This window comes from Grus americana, chromosome 23 (genome assembly GCF_028858705.1).
Source record: "Grus americana isolate bGruAme1 chromosome 23, bGruAme1.mat, whole genome shotgun sequence".
In the NCBI taxonomy this organism is placed as follows: Eukaryota; Metazoa; Chordata; class Aves; order Gruiformes; family Gruidae; genus Grus; species Grus americana.
Window position 1 is genome coordinate 602752 of NC_072874.1, and position 16656 is coordinate 619407.

At 54.8% G+C, this 16656-nt stretch overlaps 1 protein-coding gene across 35 annotated transcripts in view; it reads right to left on the reverse strand.

Annotated features, from left to right (window-relative positions):
- The window catches only part of MACF1 (microtubule actin crosslinking factor 1), a 144171-nt gene that overhangs the window by 77334 nt on the left and 50181 nt on the right, over nucleotides 1-16656 (reverse strand). For all 35 annotated transcript variants that reach the window (XM_054802247.1, XM_054802259.1, XM_054802235.1 and 32 more), the window contains 25 exons: nucleotides 16403-16530; nucleotides 16205-16298; nucleotides 15356-15510; nucleotides 14943-15219; nucleotides 14370-14498; nucleotides 14012-14089; nucleotides 13712-13873; nucleotides 13007-13111; nucleotides 12327-12422; nucleotides 11832-11957; nucleotides 9545-9697; nucleotides 8917-9071; nucleotides 8418-8544; nucleotides 7787-7970; nucleotides 7291-7460; nucleotides 6831-7009; nucleotides 6513-6651; nucleotides 5840-6033; nucleotides 5500-5662; nucleotides 5106-5189; nucleotides 4888-4995; nucleotides 4141-4239; nucleotides 3809-3961; nucleotides 3622-3710; nucleotides 3059-3194 (listed from right to left, as the gene is read on the reverse strand). In XM_054802247.1, coding sequence (XP_054658222.1) covers nucleotides 3059-3194; nucleotides 3622-3710; nucleotides 3809-3961; nucleotides 4141-4239; nucleotides 4888-4995; nucleotides 5106-5189; nucleotides 5500-5662; nucleotides 5840-6033; nucleotides 6513-6651; nucleotides 6831-7009; nucleotides 7291-7460; nucleotides 7787-7970; nucleotides 8418-8544; nucleotides 8917-9071; nucleotides 9545-9697; nucleotides 11832-11957; nucleotides 12327-12422; nucleotides 13007-13111; nucleotides 13712-13873; nucleotides 14012-14089; nucleotides 14370-14498; nucleotides 14943-15219; nucleotides 15356-15510; nucleotides 16205-16298; nucleotides 16403-16530 — 3483 coding nt within the window. The remainder of the gene's footprint in view (nucleotides 1-3058; nucleotides 3195-3621; nucleotides 3711-3808; nucleotides 3962-4140; nucleotides 4240-4887; nucleotides 4996-5105; nucleotides 5190-5499; nucleotides 5663-5839; nucleotides 6034-6512; nucleotides 6652-6830; nucleotides 7010-7290; nucleotides 7461-7786; nucleotides 7971-8417; nucleotides 8545-8916; nucleotides 9072-9544; nucleotides 9698-11831; nucleotides 11958-12326; nucleotides 12423-13006; nucleotides 13112-13711; nucleotides 13874-14011; nucleotides 14090-14369; nucleotides 14499-14942; nucleotides 15220-15355; nucleotides 15511-16204; nucleotides 16299-16402; nucleotides 16531-16656) is intronic.

Consider the following 16656-nt stretch of genomic DNA (forward strand, 5'->3'; position numbering starts at 1 on the left):
AAAATCTAACATTTCCAGCACTCGGGTTGCATGAATTCCAGGGAGGTCTCAGTTTCCCATAAAAGTTTAAAAACCCTAAACAGACTAGAAAGTGAGTCCCGAAGTGTTTGAAATGCAACTCCAAAGGCATCACAGCACACAAATTGGTGCATTTGCCACCTTGCACATTGCCAGCAAGTTTTAATGCTCATCTAAGTCCATCACCCAGGGCAGCACCGAGATGCTTCGAACATCCACCAACAGTAACGCAGCAAAGCGGCAAGCAGCAAAACCCAGAAGTGCTCCTAATGCTCCACGGAGAAAGAGAGGGAAGGAGACCAACAAGCACACCAAAACCATTCCACAACTCCAGTTTTAAAAAGTAAAGACAACACGAATCCCACTGCGTACTCATAGAGGAGAAAAAAAAACAACCCAGAGATGTCCACTTCAGGGTATCTAGGAATTTCTCCCAGCGCAGCTTCCACGTTGACTCCTGCCATGCTTTAAATCCTGCACATCCCAAGCAGATCTCAAGTGCCAGGACGGCCGGGGAACACCACCGAGCCCCGCGCCATGGAGCAGCTCCCCAGCCACGCAGACCGGCCATGCATTAGGGCAGGGGGGCTGCATGCAGGGCAGCTCCCCCAGCACGACCACCGACACCCGCTCTGCCCGGCTCCAGCACCTCGAAGTAGCCGTGCTCTTCAGACGGGGCAAGGGGGAAAATCTAAGAAGTTGGAGGCCCCAGCACGGAAACAGTGACAGACTGGGAACAGACCATCTACTCTGGTGTTTCTGGAGGGGCTTTTTCTCTTCTTGCTGGTATCCCCACAGGGAGGGTCAGAATTAAGATGATAAAGAGTAACAGCTCCTTGGACGTTTGCGTTTGGCTGGGTGTAAGGTTGGCGCAAGCACTAAAAGATTTTTGTGGGCATAGGGAGGAAGGAATCGGGATTGCAGAACGAATTCCTTTCGCATCCCCAACACCCTCTGGTTTTGTTTTAATCAGTGAGTCTAACAGCACAGGCGGCTGGGGGTGCTTTGTAGCTGCGGCACAGCTCGGTGACGGCACCGCAGAGGACGCAGCCTCCGCCAGGCTGGTTTGCAGACCCCCCCCACTGCCTTTGCTGCGGGGTGAACCTGCTGGAAAACCCTAAGCTCTCCACCATCATCGCCAGATCTGACATGCACGTTTGGAGACGACAAGCCGTGAAAAGACAGAGAAGAGGAGGGGAGGGGAAAAAAAGAGAAAGATAAAAAAGGAGATGGGAGGGAGGGGGGTAAAAGGCTTTTACTTACCCGAGTTGCAGGGTGTGCCTTGAGCAGTTAAAGACAGAGCCTTATGGAGCAGTTCAGCCGTATCACACACAGTGTAAAGCTTGGTGTTAGCGTCCAGCATGCGACTGTTTTGTTTGCAAAAAGAACCCCACACACAGGTCGTCCTCTTTCACTTTGTGTGTTTTGTTTGTTTAAATCCCGGAGGGTTAGTTAAACTTGTAAGCAAGGATGTCAGTTAATCTTAAAAACAGTTGACATGAAACACAAACTGTACAGGGACACATCATGCTCAATTTAGCGCGTTCTGCTTTGCATTTTTTGTCTTTTATAACTTCTCTCTGACAGTTGGATGTTTCCAGCAAGCAAATGTTAAGAGTTCCTCATGCTCCCTCTACAGTGAAGCAACTGCACCGCACAAGAGCCGCAGGGATCATCTCGTAGATGGGGATCTACGGTGAAGCCCCGCTGCCATCTCTCGTTTTGTTCCCTGGGCTTTGTCGAGAGCGTGAGTGAAAACTGTTCCAGCCCGGGGCCCAAAGCGCGCTCATGCTGTACGAAAACAGCCTGGCGAGCCCTGGAGAAGGCTTTTGCTATAAAGTTATTTTCCTGCCTGGGGGGGAGGAAAAGGGAAAGGAAGAAGCATCCTTTCCATCGGCAGGCTGCTCTCGGCTGCTCTCCTGGCACCAGAGGCATCAAAGCCGTGATGGCTTAGTGGCAACTAAGGGGTCGCTTTGCTCACCGTAAGCTCGCTGCTGCCAGCACGAGGGCTAAAGGGCTTGCAACAGGAAGCGTTCACTGCACTGAGTCACCCGAAATGTGCTATGAAGTCCAATTTGGAGAGAAACACTGTGTGCTTAGGTGAAAGCGGGACAGGCGGATTTCAAAGCAGCAGCCCCGTCGCCTTCTTCCCGTGAGCGGCTCGAACAGGGCTTCACTCACGGACCCAACAGCCACAACCTGCGTCACACGTCCAGATCTGAGCGGGCCGTTGCTTCAGAGTACAGGGAGCCAGCAAGCAAACACACAAATATATCCATCGACACATGTATATACACTTAGATAACACATACACGTATATCTGTGAATGACCGAAGACAGCTCATAACAGAGGCAATAAGGATGCGCTTTCAGCCCTCCCCACCCAACGAAACAAGGACGGGGACTGGCGGGAGCGCTGGTGGATGTGAACAGGGAGTGGGTCCAGCCACGGGCCGTGAAGGTCTCCCGGGTCAGCCGAGGGACAGGATGAAGCAGTCACCTCTGCTGTGGAGAGCAGCTTCACTCAACCACAGCTGAGACAAACCTCTTGCCAGATCCCGAGATACACGAGACCGCACGGGCAACTGCCCTTCTGCAGAAACCCACCTTCTCGTGTCTCCTGCACGCAGGCAGCCTGCGAGACGGAGCTCCCTGCGGTTAAAGCACCGAGAGGGCATTGCTCAGAGGACACAGATTTGCTAAGGGGACTGTTTCCAGGACAGAAGTCCATCTGTGTCCTTGCCCACCAACGGTGAACAAGCCAACCCTTGTGCACAGGGCAGAGCTCTGATGAAAACCATTGCAAAGGACGACCTGGAAGGCAGCAGGTAAACGGCTCCTGCTTGGCCTCCACCCCAGCCTGGACGCTTCAGGTGACGCATGGACAGAAAAGAAGGGAGGGCAACCACGTGCAAGTAAGAAAGTCGACGGGCCGTGAGCGGCTGGCCGCCACGAGACACGCAACCAAGCAAAACCTTTTTTCAGACCTTGAGGAGTGCCCTGTGCCCGTGCGGCCACGGGACTGAGCGGGGACCAGTACCTTGTGCTCTGTCTCCTGAGCCAGCTGGCTCTGGAGCTGCTGGAGCTGCTCCGTGGAGTCGCTGCAGAGCGCCTGGTAGGTCTCCTTCAGAGCACCGATCTGAGCAGAAATTTGTTCCTTCTCCAGATGGGAAAGCCTGCAAGGGGAAAGGGAAATCTCTCAGGGAAACTGCACAAACCAGCTTCAAGCTCTGCAAAATTAACACATTCTGGGGAAGGAAAAGGCCAAATCCACCACGAGTCCCTTCTTCCCACTGCCACTGTCACTCCTTGCCTGGCTCAGCTAAAACTTGCAAGGGCTCAGCAGAGCATCATAACGATCAAATCCCCAAATATAAGGGGTTGGATCACTACTAAAGGGGATTAATATTGTCCCAGCAGGATAAATGGGTTGCGTATTTCATAGCTCTTCTTGCAGGTGAGAAAAAAAGACAACTTTCGTGTGCAGCTTGTATCTGTTTTCAATGGGAGTGGGGCACTGGACCCCAGGGACACCAGCCCACCAGCACAGGCTCTAAGGTAGCTCAGCTTTCCCTGCCTGGCCCTTCCTCGGGCCACACTCACTTGTGACTGTGTTTTGCCAGGAAGATTTGTGAAGTTTTGATGGCCTCAGAGACCTGCTCCTTCTTTGCAGCCAGCTCCTCATTCAGGGCCTGTCAAAAAAATGAAAGAAAGAAAGAAAGAAGTTTAATTCAGCTGTGGAAAAAGAGCAGAAGTTAAACAACTTGCCTGACGGTTGCCCCCAGTCTACCTGCTGCTCCGAGATGGATTTCTCGATGTCGCCCAGCTCTCTGCTCCCGGCAGCAGCCATCCTGCCTTGCGTGCTCTGCTTCAAGCCCAGGGCCCAGCCCAGGAGCTCCTTCACCTTGTCCACATGCTCCTGCTTCTCCTCCTCCACTACTTTCTGCAAACAGAGGAGGGAGGAAGATAACCGCGTCAAAGGGGTCCCAGATTTCCAAAGGCAGAGAGGATCTCGGGAGCAGCGCCCAAGGCGTAACCTGAACATGGAGCAGCGTCCTTGGGGGCGTTAGGAAACGAGCCCGCACGTTTTGAATAGAGTTCAGTTCCATACATCGCCCTTACCTCCTCCTCCTCCAGCCGCCGGAGAGCATCGCTGATGTACTTCACGTGCTGCGTGGTTAACGTTACCAGAGCTGTATAGCGAGTCCGCAAGTCCATGAACTGCGAAGGGAGAAAGGGAGAAACGGGGCGCATCAGTCACGACCGGCAGATCCAGAGCGACGTGCTTTACTGTACACGACACGGATGCACCATCTCTCGCTTGGGAAGCCCCCCAGGCACCTCGCAGACCCGGTACGGCATCAATGAAATGCAGCGAGTCTGACGGGGAGGGTTGTGGCCACACACGGCATGCTGCACAACACTGGAGCGAAGGGGAGACTCCGGTCACGGACACTGGGGCGGATGCTCAACTCTTACAAAGGGGGCTAGCGGGATCTTTAATATCCACACGGAGCAGACAGGACCTCGGGTCCCTAAAGGTCTCATCCCAAAGATCCACACACAGTAACGCCGCATGGCGCTCTGGTTATTTACCTCGCAAGGCTGAAGGGCTGAGCCGACCCCGCTGGATTTGACCCAGGGGTTCCCAGGAGTCTAGGTATTTCATACCTGGTGCTTAGAGCACTAAGCCATCCTCTCTGGCTATTGGAAAAAACAGCGAGGGTGGAAACTTTATGTACACAAGAGAGTTCAGCAGAAAGGAGCTCATTTCACCGAGGCTGCTCGGCGGTTTGCTCGGCGTCGAAGAACCCCTCCCGCACAATTTCTCCCTCGCAAGGGCGGGTGGGTGGGCCGGCGCGCTCCTACCTCCTGCGTGATGGCATCCGAGGACGAGAGCATGCGACGGCGTTTCATGGGAGACTTCTGCTGCGACTCGACAAACGCCCTGTACGTCATGAGCTGCAACTCATAGTCCTGCAAACGCAACCGGGGTGGAGAGACATGGAACACGTGAGATGCAAACTGTGCTGGGGCCGTTTCTGCCCAGCCAGCCTTATCTAGGTGCAGCAGGAGGGAACCTGTACCTTGACGGCAGCCGAGTACTGCTGGGAGAATTTCTGACACTGGTCCAGTTTGGCTTGATTTTTCTCGATTTCTGCAGCCAAAGCCTTCAAGAAAATTCAAAGTGAAGATGGTTGTCAGGATAGCTGCCGCAGGTGGTGGGCTGAATTTCAGTCCCCATCCCTCCCCCTTTGGGTAAACTCTTTATACTCTTCAATTTTTTTATGCAAGGCCTCATGTCCACCTCAAGCTAAGCAGAGTTTCTCTGCTTCCCAGACACCCAGCTCAATCCTGCGGCCTCCTCCCCACTGTTTCATATTTTTAAGCTCACAGATGAAAAGATTTTAGTAAAAGAAAAGAAAGGACGCGGTCACTGCAACGACCACACCATCGAGACACCACAAGGTCCTGCCTTACCGTCTGCTGGCTCAGCTGCTCCGACAGCACCCGGCTGTCCTCCGCCTGCCCAGGCTTCATCAGCTCCTGCTGGACCGTGATCTCCTCGATCCAGTGGATTAGGGCACTGTGGCACTGCCGGTAATCACTCAGCACCTCCTGGATGCTCTCCAGCTCCGCGTGGCTGAGAGAAGAACCAAGACAAATAAGAAGAGGGCAAAAAGCCACCGTAGGCTATAGGGATTATCCCGGCCACCAGTGGGAATCCCATCTGGAAAAATATTGCTGCTAAGAAGCCTGACCCAAGCTCTCAGCTGAAGCATGAAAGTAAATCTGTGAAAGGAGACAGGAGGTTTCTCACCGGGTCTCAATCTGGGCACAGACTCGCTGCCAGCGGTCCCACAGCTGGCTTCCCTTCTCCTGATAGCGCTCAAGGTCGATGCTGCGCTCTTGTCTCAGCCGGTACAGCTGCTCTCCCACCGCCTTTGCTTTTGCCATCTCTTCCTCCAACGTGGAGAAGACGGAGCTCTTGTCCTTCACTTCTCCAAGCCATTGCTGCAAAACCAGCAAGAGACAGCACCGGTTCAGCGTCACGGAAAGCAAAAGGCACATTAAGTCAGAGATGCCTTCCAGCCCGGAGCTGACAAGCCTGAGAAGCGGTTTATCCTCCCGCTCTCCTTAACCCGCAAAGAACTGGCTGATTACAGGAGGTGCAAAATGGAGAGGACCATGTTCCCAGCTTGCAGCGAGTCAGATTGGTTCAGCCCCTGTCCTACAGCCCCTGTAGCTGCCAAGATGCTCACGTGTGTCAGCACGTGCCCTACAAGAGAGGGCACAAGCCGCAGCAGCTCCTTCACCTTTACAAAGCAATAAGGGATCACATAAGCGCACAAAATCCTCCCGGCTGCTACATCGAGGCAAGAAAAACGGCGTACAGTACAAATTCAGCAGAGAAAGGGAAAGACCCTGCTCGACAAACGCCAAAGCTTTGGCCAGTTTCTGCCTGCCCACCTCAGGAAGCGAACACCACCAACCTGTAACGCCGTTCTGTGAGACTGAATAGCCGCCAGGTCAGCGGGGACTGCCTCCTCTTGGCTCAGCTTAACCTCGTACCCTTTCACCAGAGACTCCGCTCCTTGGGTGTTACGAATAATGACATCAACTGTCTTCAACCTGGCAAATCAAACAGAGGCAGCACAATGACATCCAAAATTTCGCAGAGATCCTCTTGATCGCGAGGCTGCTTGCACCATGTGCCACAGTGGGACGGAGCTCAGGCCAGAAGAAAGGGCTTCAGCAGAATCAGGCAGATACAAAAAGGTATTTGGGGAGAAAGGCACGTCCTGACTCACTTGTCCAGGTAGATGGAAGACAGCCCATACATCTGGTCCATCTTGTTCACCACCAAGTCCAGTTCAGAACGCAAGTGGGGCGTGCTGGACCCCGCGGGTGCCTTGTCGAGGAAGCTGTAGCATCTCTCAGAAACAAACCGCAGGTCCGATTGCAGCCGCTGCAGATCCTCCTGCATGCGCTACAGGAGGAAGGGAAAGAACATGAAAGGAGAGCCCAAGCAGGTGGAGAAAAAGCAGGATTGTCCTTGGCAAAGGAGATGGGCATGAAATGAAGCAGGGAGCCCACCCAGAAAGGTTTTCTGCTACTTTCTGTGCAGCAAGATCCTCTTGAACCCCACACAGTCATGCACCCACCACCCACACATTCACCCTGGAAAACTTAAAAGCTGGTTTTGGTGCTTGCTAAAGACCAGCGGCCACCACCTCTCTCCCCTCCACATCTCACAGCAGCAGGACTGACCTCCTGCTCTGCAATGCGGATGGTGTTTTCCTGGATAGTATCACCATCTGCTCGGGCGCTGCTTGGGGACTGGATTCGGTTCACTAGCCTCTGCTCACACTCCTCCAGACGCAGACGGATGTTCTTCAGCTCTGAGAGATATGTCCTGGCAACGGTCTCATCCTTGTCCTCTGCAAGTGACAGACAAACCAAAACAGCAGCTCAAACAACTCCAGCCGGTGTCTGCCCCAAATGGGACCCGCCGGGAGCCCATCTCCAACAATAGTAGGGTGAGAGGACTCAGCAGTTAAACCGAAGCGGCAAAGCCAAGCCCCCTCTGCAGGAATATTGCTGGACAAAGGCCGAGCACTTGAATGGATGGAGAAAAAAGGAGAGCAGCTGCTCATACCATCAACTAGCTAGCTCAGAAAAAAAGAGAAAATGAAGCCATCCCATAAATCCTTTGTTTATGAGTCCCCACAGCTCCTGGTTAATCCATCAGCCCTTTGAAGCTCACCGTTCTCCATGGACTCCAGCAGCTGCCGGATGTGTTCCTTGGAAGACTCCACTTCCTCCTCCAGGCGCAGCCGGTCCGACACAGAGAAGAGCTCCGAGTCCCGGCTGTCCTGCAGGAAGTCCTCGTAGTGCGCCTGGAGGCTCTTCATGGCTTGCTGGCACTCCCCTTGCGCTAAGGATCTGAGCTGCAGGTGGAAAAGCAGCACGTCAAACCACTGGGAACAACTTCCTACCCATCACCTGAAGCCACCCTCCCCGGCTTAATCACCTTCGTTTGCCAACTGAGTATTTCCTCTTCAGAGGAGAAGAGACAAGCTCCCCTGTATCAGCCTCACGCCTCCCTCCAGCCTCGCTCGCTCCCTAATGAAACCCTAAGTCCACAACCTCTTATGCGAATTACAGTTCAGCAGCGAACTGCTGATGCTCTTTTTGTTGGGAAAAACTGCACTGGTTTTGCAGAGAACCCCCAAGCTCAGGTTTTGCCACCGTTCAAGGTGCAAAGACCCTTGACTTCCCCAACCTTGCAGTCTCTGGTCTCCCCTTTAACACCTCCCTTCCTCCTCAGCCACAGGAGGAAGCCCGGGCAGTGAGCAACGCAGCCCCGGAGCCAGGCAGAGAAGTTCCTGCTGTACCTTTTCCATGCTGAAGCTCTGCACCAGGGCTATGTCCTTCCGCAGGTAGTTCCAGGAGATGAGACTCTTTGTGTTCATGTGGAGCTGGTGCCAGAGCGCCATCACTTTCTGGTACAACTGTTCTACCCTGCAAAGGGAAGGAGCAGATCCGTCAGCCCTGGACCTCCCCAGCACGCTCAGCCCTGACGCTGTTAGTCCACCAGCCAGCCAGCAGCCCCTCAGGGCAGCGACCCCAGGCCCACGATGCTCCTGCCGTTCAGTGCCAGCGATCTCTCCTCCCAAACCCCCATTTTCTCTTTTGCAAGCTACTACAACAGTTGCTGCCATGGAGTTGCAGTCGTAAAACCACGAGGGATTCCTTCCCTTGCCCCGAATCAGCTGTGCCACCCACTCCTGTTCCTCCACCCCCAGCTCCTCTCCCATTCCCACCCCAGAGCCATCCCCTCCCGTGCCACCAACCCCCTCCCCATCTCCCCCACAGCACAGAGCACCAAGTTACCTGTTGGCCATCTCAATGGCCTCTTTGTTGGGCGGGGGGATCAGGAAGCAGACAGAGGGCACCATGGCCTCGTTCCCCGTGGGGCTGATCACCTTCCACTTGGTCCTCTGGGAATTGTCCTCCAGCACGCACTCGTCGTTCCTGCAGATGGTGATCTGCGGCGGCACCAACGCCACCCGGCCCATCAGAAACCAGCAGCGGGGCTGCACACGCCTCCCCTCGCTGCCAGCACCCCTCCTGGGGGCGAGCCAGCTGTCATAAATCTATAGATACAGATCTTTTAATCAAGCAAAAGCCTGGTGTAGTGCCAAGCAGTGCAGCACACTCGTGTCTGGAGAGGAAGGGACAAGGAAGTTAAACGGAGTTGGCTACCGCCCATGTGCCTGTTTGGCTGAGGCTGATGAAGCCCATCTTCCTTGGGGAAAAGGAGTTTAGCTCCTGCCCAGAATAAATCTGACACATGGAAATCTGCTCTGGGAAAAACAGCCGTGCTATTTCCCTCCTCCTGCCTTCCCACTCCGTTCCTGCTTTCCATTGACAGACACCACGGAGCTCATCCTCCACGATCACAGGCGTTGCTCCCCTGCCTCCCCATTCAAAGTCACCCCATCGTCCTTCCAGTGCTCACCTCGATCTGCCGATAGTCACAAACAGCCTTGATGGGGATCGTGCTCTTCACAACGTGCTCCGGGTTCCTGGGCCGGAGCTGAACAATGGTTTTGGACCGTCCCACCAGGCTGGCAACGGAGCTCTTGGACTGAATGAGCTGCTCCTTCTCGTCCTGGCAGAAAGAAGGACGGAGGACGGGTTGCTCAAGGCAGGGGAGAGGAGGTCTGTCCCAGCATCTCGGCACCCCCCACCCCAACGCTGGCCTGCAAGAGCTACGCTGGGATCTCAAGGGTTCAATAAACACGTCAGGAGGATCCTGCTGCCCTGAGGGGATGGGAAGAAGGGTCAGGAGAGATGGGATGGAAGAGAGATCTGATGTCAAGTCAGCGGTGGGACCTCTCCACTACTACTCCCACTGCCCTGCAAAGCTGCATGCACGCCTCTGGCTCTTTTGCTGCTAGGACAAGAAAACACTGTTTTTCAAAAGGGAACAAAAGAGAACACAGCATACACCAAAATTAAAGGCCCAGGAGGTGTAAGCGGCCAAGAGCAGGACAAGCTCCAGCCCAAAGCCAGGGATGTTCAGTTGTCTGGCAGAGACACGACAGAAGCATGCTCCCTTTTCTAAAGCAAAGGATGAAGGCATGTTTAAACCAAGGGCTGGAATGGGGAAACGATGAATTATGTGGATAAAACATCTCAGGAGAAGGGGCTAGTGGTGGAGTGATCGCACAGGTCTCTGGGTTTGGGTAGAAATTTGCTGGTTGGAGGAAGGTAATTGATTCCCACAAGTCCCTGCTGGGTTCGGTGATGGGACAACCCAGGGACCTGGTGGCAAAGCTCCCCCAGAACAGCCTCCGCCATCGATGGAGACGTGTGCGGATCACGACACTGGCAGCTTGTGTGGTTAGTGGCAGCTCAGCCCATTCCGGCTGCAAAAATTTAAAAAGGATCCCAGGAAAATGTTCTCCCTCATGCTTGGTACTCTCAGGGTTAGTTAGTGTGCTAACAACAGTGGAAGATAATTTAATGATTTAAAAAAAAAAAAAAAAGAATAAATGATTAAATAAACTACCTGTGCCTGTCCCAGGGAGCATGATTGGAAGAAATACAACTTTAACTTATTAGGTAAGAAAGAGTAATATAGCTGAGCTCAGGGCAGCTGCCCCAGTCCTGGGACAGTGGCCACTCTCTGGCTGCCCGGACCAGCCTCTCCCACCCCGGACGGCGCCTGCCAGGCTCCTGGCGTTGCAGGGCTTGCAAACAGGGACCCCAGGAGCCAGGCTGGCTGCTCCGTGTCCTGGCAGCGCTGGAGGACAGACCAGGACAACCCCGAGATCAGAACAGAGAGGATGGGACCTCCCAGGCCTCCAGGAGAGAAGACGGCGAGCCCTAGCCCAGCTGATGCACCCATCACAAACACCCAGTAACGGCGTGCCAGCTTCACTGGGACATGCTGGAAATCAGTGGTGTGCCCTAAGAGCAAAGCCACCTGCCTCCGCACCCTCAAATGTCACCTCCTTCCACATCCACCGGCGGCTCAGCGGTCATCCCACAGCCCAAATCCTCCCCCATCCCTGGTTTCAAGCACCACCTGATGCTTTGTTCTTTGGGTTTTGTTTTTAGGTCGGCTTTTTTTCCAGGCCAATTCGGACAAGCAGATCACAGCGCGATTGCCCATCATCTGCTCTCTGCCACGCCGCAGCTAAGCCAGGCCACGTGTTCAGAGATCAGCGCTGCCGAGCCCCCGAGGCCCCGTCCCCGGTCGGGCTGCCCTGGCTCTCCCCTCACCGGCATAGCGCGATGGATTAACAGCGGATTTGGTCTGGATAAAGAGCACACGTTTCTCCGCATCCCAGCACACTCCTAGCAAGCACCAGCTCGAAAGCAGAAAAAGGAGCATCCTACGGCTCTGCCTGATGCCTCCATCAGCAGAACACGACCGGCTCCACGCCGACCAGGGTGGCACGATGGGCATGAACCAGCTCAGATGTTTTACTTTTCCACATTTCAAGCCATGAGCTTGCACAGATAGCGCGTGCCGCCTGCGCTTCACCCCGAGGATACAGAAAGATGCTGCCCAGCGCCTCTAAACAAGAACGGCCCTGCAACAACCGAGATCCGGCTACCATCAGCAGCGTTACAGCCACGCAGCCTGCACCCCGTGGCCACGTACGAAAGCGTGCAGCAAGCAGCTCCGATGAAAAGCAGAACATCAACCCAGATGGGGAAACAAACCACGTCACACAAAACCGCATCGCTGCGGGAATAAAACGAGCCCATTTGGGGGATGTCGGAGAACCCACCATGGAGTCCTGCAGCAGGTCCTCCAGCCGCGTCACGCTCGTGTTGTGGTCGCAAGAATACTTCCTCTTGATGGAGTCCTGCAGGTTGCGCAGGTAGGTCTCCGACTCCCGGGCATCGCTGAAGAACTGCAAAGGCAAAGAGGGTGAGGGAAACCTGCGCAAATCCACCGAGCAGCCAACGGCACGCTGCAGGCAAGGGACTACCCCAACATCTCAACCCGCAGCTCCCGACGCTATTCTGGCCTCAGGGCTGCAAGGGCAGCGAGCATCCCACACGGATGGCCAGAACTAGAGGGAAGTTGATCCCTTCTGTCCTAGCGAGACAGCCCCAGAGAGCAGCTACGGAGAAGGAGATGGTTCAGGAGAAAGCAGCCCCCATGACCACCACAAATCCCTCGTTCCCTCTCCCCCAGAGGGAGCAGCAGCGTATGAAGCCCACGCAGCGGGACGCAGCGGATGGTGACCAGGGAAGTTTGGGCTGTCCCTCCCAAGTACCTGGAAATAGGCAGCGTTCTCCTTCACGTGCTGTTCCACACACAGGCAGAGCTGCTTAATCCACTGCCACTGAGTCTGCACGGCAGCGCTGTAGGCCTGACAAACACACACACCAAACGGCGATGACTAACGAGCGTTTACCAGCCAGGAGGGTCACAGGAAGGACACAGCTACAGCCAGACAAATATACAGAAACGGGCACGATCTGGCTGCAACCAGGAGGGTTTGGACAGGACAGGAGACGATGCCGGGGGCTGCAGCAGGCACAGGTTTGTTTTCTCCCACCCCAGAGAGAAACACCAGGTAGAAACATGTCCCCGCAGCCCTTTGCTTCACCACCGCGGTTTTCCTGCAAGCCTGGATAACTCCAGGCGAGCCGAGGCCATTCCCTGCATCGCCTCGCTGCAGGAAAAGGCTCGTGCTCTGTACAAGCGTATCTGTGCCCTAATTTGAGGTGGGGATTATTTGGGAACGGCCTCGAGCTTCTCATTGTGCTCCCCAGAATAAGCCAGCTCTATCACTGCACTGATGTTCCTCTGCCACCATAAAACCCTTCATCAGCCCTGGCTGTCCGTAAGGGCACCCTGGGGTGGGGCAGCAAGTTTCCCAATCCCGGGTGAGACGATTTGCTGCCAGACGATTCTCGGGGCTCCTCCCGGCCCCTCCGCGTCCCTGCTCACCTCTACGGTTTGCTTGGCCGGGTGGTTCTCCAGGGACAGCAGCTCGGCTGTGTCTTGGAGGGAGCGGAAGATGTCCTGCTTCTCTTCCAGCTCCGTCGTCAGCTCCTGCACAAAGGATACAAGTCCAAATCTTGGCTACGGGGAGCAGCCTGCACGTGGAGCACGCGTCCGACTAACACAACGTGCAGAATGGGAGCGGATCTCAGGGAACCAGCACGGCTGGTGGGAGCCCTGCAGCCGATTCCCATCGGGATGCCTCCTGTGCACCAACACACGGGGCGGATGTAACACAGATACTGGAAACCTGCCCGGGGACCTCTTCAGTTCCAGACAGTGTGATTATGGAAAGACAGCAATTTATTTATACTGTGTTAAAGAGCAATCAATTTTCCTCTTTTGCCCATACTTCCCCCCTCCCCCCAGCTAGTTAAGGATGCCTTTAGTTCAAGTAGTGCTAAAAAGTCATCTTTTGATGCCTTTTCGATTGAAACGCAATTGAACAGACACATTTTGCACCTTCTGCTCTAGGGAGAGCTCTTTCATCAGCCGCACTCATGCACTACAAGCTCAGTGACTTGGGAGGGAGCATCAAACCCCTGGGGACTTCAGGTCTGTGAGTAGCTGAAGGTCCCACAGCGGATCAAAAGCAGCAGCAGCGCAACCAAGAGAGCACCCGTCCCACCAGCCCTGCCTGGGGTCACTCACCAAGAAGTAGTTTCTCTTGGCTGCAATGTTAGGGTTGTTGTCGCTCCAGTCGTAGGCCAGTTCCTCCTCCTCCTTCTCATTCAGCCAAATCAGCTCAGCGGTGGCCCGAGACACGAACCCGTGTAAGCTCTGGAGGTGTCTCAGTCGGAAGCTCGAGGTTTCCTGAACACAACAAAGTGTGATTCCTCTTCCCTGCTCTGAAGGCAATCGGGTTCTTTTCCCCTCCGCAGCGTCGGAGCAGGGATGCTCAGGGGCAGGGATGCACCCACGCTCCCCGGGCAGTGCTCGAGGCCCACTCACCATCAGCTTGCAGTACTGCGTCTCCAGCTTGCCAAGCGTCTCCGTGTAGCTAGCGCGGAAATTCTGAGACATTTTACCCTGAAGGATGAAAAAATGCTCCTGTTACCCGACACAGGATGGCATCACTTTGAAACCCCATCTCCAGATCTTTCTCCCCAGCTTTGCGGGAGGAAGAGGAGGCACAGAAGACGGCTCAGGGCAGCAGCCTCCTGTGCCAGCCCAGCGTTAATTCAGAAGCTCCGTCTTTAAAAAAAATCTCTGCCTCAGGCACCTTTACCCACAAGAGCCGATCCCGATGCCCTCACCTTCCCGTCCACGTTGTGCCACGCACTGTGTCACCCAGGCTGTGCCACCATACCTCGTACATCCTGGCCTCCTTTACGCTGGAGCCCAGGTCCTCCACGCTGGTGTGGACGTGCCGCTGGGTCTCCAGCTGGGTTTCCACACTCGGCAGGTCGCTCCCCCACTCTGCCCGCTCCAGTCTCATCTGAAACAGGCCAAGAGGTCCAAGTCAGCACTCCTCATCTGCAGGAGCATATCTCAAAAGGACACGAGGGCAAGGAAACCTTGAGGTCGCTCAAGAGGGAATGAACACCACATCAATTCCGGTGGAAGGTCCTAAAGCTCCAACACTGAACGATTTCCAGGACAGTCTACACAAGCTTCATAAGACCACATAAGAGCAAAGGACTGACTGGATCAGAACAGATTTGCTTTCAGCTTTCAAAGGATCTTCTGATACCCATTGAACAGCAGGATCAGAAGAGAGAAAACCCAACTCAAGACAAAAGTATTGGTGGTCTCCAGAAACTCTAAACCATCAAAACAATTATTCACAGATAAAGGTAGGATAAAGCCCAGACCAGGTTCCTACCTGCCCACATCAGCATGAGCAGAGACAGGTAATTTGGCCCAGAGAGGCAGCACTCACCTGCATTTCCTCCACCCAGGCCAGCAGCTCGTACACAAACCGGAGGCTGCCTTCGTCTTCGGTAGAGGAGATGGCCACCAGCTCTGTCCTGGTCATGGGCTTCCGGAACCAGGAGGCAGACGTGGTGTGCAGCCCTTTCGTCAGGGACTCGCCCTTCAAGTGCGTCGTGCTCAGCATGGAAGGAGGCACCAGCTCCAGGGTGGAGAAGTGGCCTTTCCTGTAGAGGTTAGTGCATTCCAGCCTCAGTGTCACCAGCTCGTCTTGCAGCCGCATGATCCTGGAGGAGCAAGCAAGGCATGGGTAAGAAGATGCACACACGCTCTCTCCTTCACAGCAGAGGGGAGGAGCCCCGTGCATCAGCCCCCGACCACACTTCTCCACCCATAGACCATCTCGGACACAGCCCCTCTCACCTGAACGCCAGCTCCTCCAGCTGGTAATAATTCTCATCCCGAAGGATCTGCACATCCACCTGCAGCTGGCGGATGAGCCCCTCACACTCCTGCAGATACACGACCACGTCGGATTCATACTGCACCGGCTGGCCCGACTCCAGGTGAGCAGCGTCCTGCACCGAGAGAGGAGACTGAGGGCTGGGTCCCTTCGGCCCAGGCACGTGGGCAGAGAGAACGGGATGGCAGCCCACCATCAACTTCCAGACCAAAAGGACCTTTTAATCCTCAAGCTTGACCTGAGCAGAGGAACATCAGTTCATCACTCATCCCACACCCAGGACATCCCAGCTCCTGCAGATGAACTGAGAGCTGCTCACGACAGATGGGCTCCCATGGTTAGTCCCACGGACAGTCATTTAAACGTGCATCTCATTTCTACTCCCTACCCAGGTAGCTACAGTCTGCAACCGAGTCTTTCCTGCCAGTCTTTTAGGCTAATAAAACAAATTGATGGGTTTTTTAAGCCTCATTATACAACAAGCTTTCCCAGAGCTGCAGTTCTTCTCCAAGCCAGCACCCCTGCAGCCGTCCAGCCTCGCTAGCTGCACCCCCAGAGGCAGAGTGCTGCACAGCAGGGCTGATCCCCTGCCCCCCTGTCCCCAAGGTCCTCAAGCTCTAAATCACCAGGTACCCACTGCCTCTACAGCCCCTCCGGGACGGGCTCAACGTCAGAAGAGAAAGGAAAGCTGTCCAAGAGAGCCCACCACCCCACGCAGAAGAGAGGGGCAGATATGGGCAGAAGAGGCAGGAAAACAAAATGAACAAACAAAAAAATTAGGAAGGGGAAAATAACACCCCCCTACTCACAGCTTGTAGCGTGTTCTTCGCAAGAGTGAGTTTTTCTTCACAGCTCAGAGCACCGTTCTGGATTTTGTTAGCGATTTGTAGCAGCAATTCCAGCCTGCAATGACAGGGGGAAAGAGAATGAGAGAAAGGCTTTGGATGCCCCTCCAGCCCGGGGACATCCCCGCAGGGCACTCTGTCTGCCGTGAGCAGAGCACTGACCTCTCCACCGCCGGCCGCAGGAGCTTCTCGCGCTCCAGCATCTCTATGATGAGCTTGCCCCACTCCTCCTCCACGTCATTGGGGTGGTACCCCTGGGGCAACTTGATGCGTCCAAATTCAATCCATACCTGGGGAAAACATAACAGAACGGCATTTCCTACCTCCTCGAGCTGGCGAGAGAGAAATTACAGCAAGGAATGTGGGACTATAAGGCAATAGCTCTGCCTTCGCTCCTGCAGCACGCTGCTTGCTAC